This window comes from Sinocyclocheilus anshuiensis, unplaced genomic scaffold, assembly GCF_001515605.1.
Source record: "Sinocyclocheilus anshuiensis isolate Anshui unplaced genomic scaffold, SAMN03320099.WGS_v1.1 scaffold369, whole genome shotgun sequence".
Lineage (NCBI taxonomy): Eukaryota > Metazoa > Chordata > Actinopteri > Cypriniformes > Cyprinidae > Sinocyclocheilus > Sinocyclocheilus anshuiensis.
The window spans coordinates 2,197,737-2,202,943 of NW_015540935.1; the positions used below are offsets into that span (position 1 = coordinate 2,197,737).

At 37.6% G+C, this 5,207-nt stretch overlaps 1 protein-coding gene across 1 annotated transcript in view; it reads left to right on the forward strand.

The window, feature by feature from the left end:
* The window catches only part of LOC107689562 (receptor-type tyrosine-protein phosphatase U-like), a 286,005-nt gene that overhangs the window by 252,349 nt on the left and 28,449 nt on the right, over positions 1-5,207 (forward strand). Inside the window, exons 16-18 of the mRNA XM_016487583.1 lie at positions 124-196; positions 430-506; positions 3,741-3,758. Of these exons, the coding sequence (XP_016343069.1) occupies positions 124-196; positions 430-506; positions 3,741-3,758 (168 nt within the window). The remainder of the gene's footprint in view (positions 1-123; positions 197-429; positions 507-3,740; positions 3,759-5,207) is intronic.

Sequence of the window (5,207 nt, forward strand, 5' to 3'; positions counted from 1 at the left end):
GGCACCCGTCGGGAGCCGTACCGTGCCGTACCATGCCGTACCATGCAGTGGAAAAGCGTCATTAGTGTGTATAGTGTCCAGCACACCACAATAATTTCTATGCTTCTGTTTGTGTGTCTGCAGAGTTTTTTTGATGGCTGGGACATAAACGAAAAGAAGGACAAGACCAAGGGCCGACATGACACCCTTCTGGGTCGTAAGTGTTCTTCAAAGTAATGATTATAGCACAAATACTGGGTCCAACAGTCAATGAGTTACAAATAGAGCACAGCTATCACAGCCTACCTACTGTAGGTAGCTCATCGGGATTTGGAACAGAGCTTTATTCATTATTTATTATATTATTATTATTATTATTATTAATAATAATAATATTGTTATTGTTATCATCACTGACTAGCATTGCTCTTCATTTTTAATCCCTAACAGAAGACCGTCACCGTGTGAAAATGCATTCTCTCCTGGCCGATCCTAACTCAGACTATGTCAATGCAAACTACATTGATGTAAGTTTTTTCTGTTTTACACTCCTTTGTTCACACCTCGGGATGTTGCCTTCAAGTAAGAGGTGTTTCTCTCACTCTAGCTTTCAGTGAAGGTGTACACATTAACATGTTTATGTGGCTTATATGCTAATTCCTTTTCTCACCGAGAGATTTTATCCATTGATGACTTTGCTGTCTGGTTCCCTTTCATGGGAACTTCGAACTGCGTCCTCTAGGGCTCGCTATGGGGAACGCCTCGTCGTGACCCGTGTCTGAAGCATACATTGAAAAAACACCAACTTGTTGGCCGGCGACAGCCATGACATCACTACCGGTGCGACTATAGTATAAATAGGCGCCGGGAGCATACATCATTCTCTTCTTCGTCTTCATTGACTGTTTTGTTTGAAGCATGCATTTCTGTGGTAAGAGCGATCTCTATTATCTCATTATGGCGAGCACTAGCAAAGCATTTAAGGATGTGTGCATCCGTGTTGACGTTGTTTAACATCTGATGACACACACGATCTATGCGTTTTTTATTTGGGCAAAGAGCACGCGCGCGATGTCTCCGAGAAAACAGTCAGTGAAGACGAAGAAGAGAATGATGTGTGTTCCCTGCGCCTATTTATACTATAGTCGCACCGGTAGTGACGTCATGGCTGTCGCCGGCCAACGAATTGGTGTTTTTTCAATGTATGCTTCAGACACGGGTCACGACGAGGCGTCCCCCATAGCGACCCCTAGAGGACGCAGTTCGAAGTTCCCATGAAAGGGAACCATGGTTACATAAGTAACCTGAGACGTTTTGACACTTTCTCCACGAACCTTGTTTTTATTTCAGTATTTCAGCTGTTCGTTACGTTTTTCCCAGAAAGATTTTTTAGCACAAATCTTAGACACGTGACACTTTCCTGTCTAAAACGTAGATTCTGAACACTTTGCTCCTAATCCTAACCGTTTGATGGATAGCGGCTTTCAAACATACGTTCCTGTCCCACATAAGAAGCATCAGTTTTTTTTTTAACTATCTCTGTTGTAATCTCAGTAAAGCCATTTTTGTCGTCTTTTGGTGGGAAGGTTATCCCGTGGAATTGAGCAATCAAAACCTCTGCGGTGAGAAGGACTCTAAAGACTAACTTTTAGATGTTTTGTCAGTTTTTTGTACGGCTCTACAGTTTTCTTTTATATGTTTGAATAGCATTTATTTCTATTCAAGGCTGAAGTGTGTTAGGAGCTGTTGTTATGATCAGCGGTTTCAAAATGAACAGACCTGAATCACTCTTTCTACTTGGGCTGTGCTTGAGTGGCAGGTTTTGGGTGATGAGAAATGGGCTCTGATTATAGAGGTCTGATACTAAAACGCAAAGCCGTGTCACTTCACCTTTATGAAAACCAGATGTCTTGATTTTCTCTCCTCCTCAATGGTGATTCACACGCAAGAATGAAATCCCCATGTGATTAATGAAAATAGTGGATTGACTTTTTGGATTCTTGAATGAGAATCACTATTAAGGTTGTGATGCAAGTTAAACGGATTCACACACCAAAATAAGGCAATATTGGAAACAAGACAGCACAGTTTAAAGGTCTCTTTTCAATTGATTTTCTCTACTTCATGAATTTTAGCATGTTCACCAAACGATTGCTTCAAAAATGTTGTCAACCAATATTTAATGTACTGTTTTTGGCAAATATATGTTTTGAAAGCAAAAAATAAATAAATAAAAAAAATAATACTGACATTTACAGCAAACCATAAGAAAGATGCGCTTGGACTGTGTAAACAAATATACACGAGAATCTTCACGTAAGTTCAACTGCTAAGGACAAATTTGTTTACATTTGGACAAAAAAGGACAAAGGACAAATATGTTTTATATAATTTTATCTTGTAGAAAACAACAGACCAATGTCCAGCGTAATGAACTCAATATTTAAAAATAATACATTTATTTATACATCAATCACAATGACAAGATACCACAAGATATCACAGTCATTGTTGTGTTTGGCCACAGAAAACAGTTCACGTTTAATGACAAAGACAACATAGAATGTGGCTCTGATGTGGCAATGCATTGACCTCTGTTACGTGGGTCATTTACACAGAATTTGATGAAAGACGCCCTAACGGGTTAAAGATTTGTGCCTCTACGTTTCTACGTCATTAAGAATAGTTTTCAAATTTGACTGCATATTGAATTCAAAATTCAAAATGCAAGCTGCCTAAAATTCTCACCCTTAAGGTCATTGCACATCGAGTCCGAAATTTTCGCACTTTAAAAAATAAATACGACCTCACGTTATGTCAATCACGTTTACACACTGCCTCCGAAATATTCGTCCGTCAAAAAACAATTCGGATGGGGTTCGATTTTTTTCGTTTTTCGCATCCATAGCAAGCATTTTGAGAGGTGTTTTGACAGTTTAGAGCCACCGTACAAGCGAACGCCAAAATCCAGAATGGCGATTGTCAAGTTCATCCACTTCTTCTCGCAGCACAAGGCACTGTATATAGATCCTTGCACACTGAGTTCACAGAAATTGGTGGTCTTCTTTTTCATATGTGGCTCTAGCATCGCTAGCAAAGCATCAAACTGAGCCACTGACATCCTGAAGTAAACTTTGAATCGTCCCTGGATAATCCCGCTGCTCCTGAGGGGGAACTCTCCGTCCTCTCTATATCTCAGGATTGGATGGACCCAATATTTCCTCTCCTTTTCTCTTTTTAAGAAGCGAGAAGACAACAAAATCATCCTCACTGCTGGAAGACTCCATTTAATGCTGTTTTGCAAATTTTTTCGCAAAGGGATTAATTAATACACATCAGACTCAGTTTGCAAGGTTTCTGCACGTGACGAATTTTTAGGATAACGAATACGAAAAAACGCATACGAAAATTTCGGACTCAGAGACCTTTAGTCTGTATGAAATATGAATATTTCATAGTGAATGGCAAAATTATTTATGCTAAGTTATTTACTGTGCTGCTAAAACACATTGTTTTTTACACTAAAGTGTACAATCGACTATTTTATTTTTATTGTATTTTTTCTCAGACAGTGCATGGCGACTCTGAACTCTAATTTGCAGGCAGTTTGAAGTGATTTCCTCACTGCAGGTGGTCAGGACGGAGAATTTGACTCCTGATGTCTTTATTTCTTTCCTCTTTTCTTTAATCATCTTAATTATCCTGTTTCTCTTCTCTCTGCTTTCACCCATCCCTCTTTCTCTGTGTCTGGGAACGCTTAGATTCGGATAAACAGGGAAGTAAGTACTTGTCTTTCTCTTGTCTTCTGCCATCATCTGTCCATTTCTCATTTATTCCTGCTATCATGGCTCTGCGCTCAGACATTTTATTTCCCAAACCTTTCTTTTCAGTCTGTTGTTTGTGTTTACTGTAGCTTTGTTTGATCTCATTGCATCACTTCCTGTAAGCCACGGCCTTATCAGTTTAAGCTTTAAACACCCCCTGAAATGGTTTGACAAACGTTGTTTTTTTTTGTAAATATATATCTGCTGGAAACAAAATGTTGCAGCGGAGCATATCAATAGCCATTAGTGTACACATATACTGTAACTATATAATTTTAAAACTAGCAGACATGAACCAAAACCACTTTTGATTTCAAGGGGTCTTTAAAATCACTATCGGCTTCTGAAATCTAGTTTAAACCTCGTGTTGGACAAAAATGAAAGTCCACAAATTATACTTGGTCTTAGAACCTGGCCTAAAGCATTGCATACATAAGCATTTTTTTAAGGATATATGGGATATGTAGCAGATATATATCCATCTCATGTTTTACCATATATGATTAAATACCATGACGTTTTATGCCATTATGCTGCATGTTTTACATATGTTCTTCATTGAACAATGCGGTTTGATTAGAATAAACAATAAATAAACAATAAAATAATTACAAATATATGTTATTTCAAGATAGATAATTATATAAAATCCATAAAAATCAGTTTGGTTTCATCTTCAAAACAGCTTAATATGCTTTCTTTATGTTATTTAGAACGTCCATATCTTTATGTGATTTTCTTTGGAAACAAAAGGAAAGGGAAAATCAAGGGAATGAATGTCGAAATATTCAGTGTTGTAGCTTTATATCCCAAGGCTGTAGACAGAATACAGCTAGGAGGTCTGACATTTCTCTACATCTTTTCTTTACATTTTCTTTCTTCTGAAAGAGTTTTGTGCTCTCTCTTGTGTTCTTGTCACGTTGTCCTTGTGATTTTCTTCAGCCTTTTGCTGCCTTTCCTTTTGGTTATTTCCTCTCTTTTTCTCTTTTTTTCTCGGGGTTGAACAGATGAGTCTCTGTTAAATTGTCTGCATTGTTCCAGATTATTGTCTCTAGTTTAGCATGCTGTAGCGTCAGTGTAATCTGAGTGTGCAGTTAAAGTGCAAACTAGTCCTAATGTGCAGACGTCTTAGTTTCTATCAGGCTCATTGTCTATCATCATGTAAGAAATCCAAGTGGTTTCGAGTACATTAGCATTTACCAGAACTTTAACAAGAGTATTCTGACTGGTGAGTCTTTAGGTGGACTAAAGTTTTGGGTTTTGGATCATTATCCTGTCTGAAGGATGCATTTCAATCTTCAGGTTTTCTGTACATTTATTACATAAAACATTTCATTTTCTTCTTATATATATATATATATATATATATATATATATATTTTTATCCAAAGTTAAAAAAGGAAA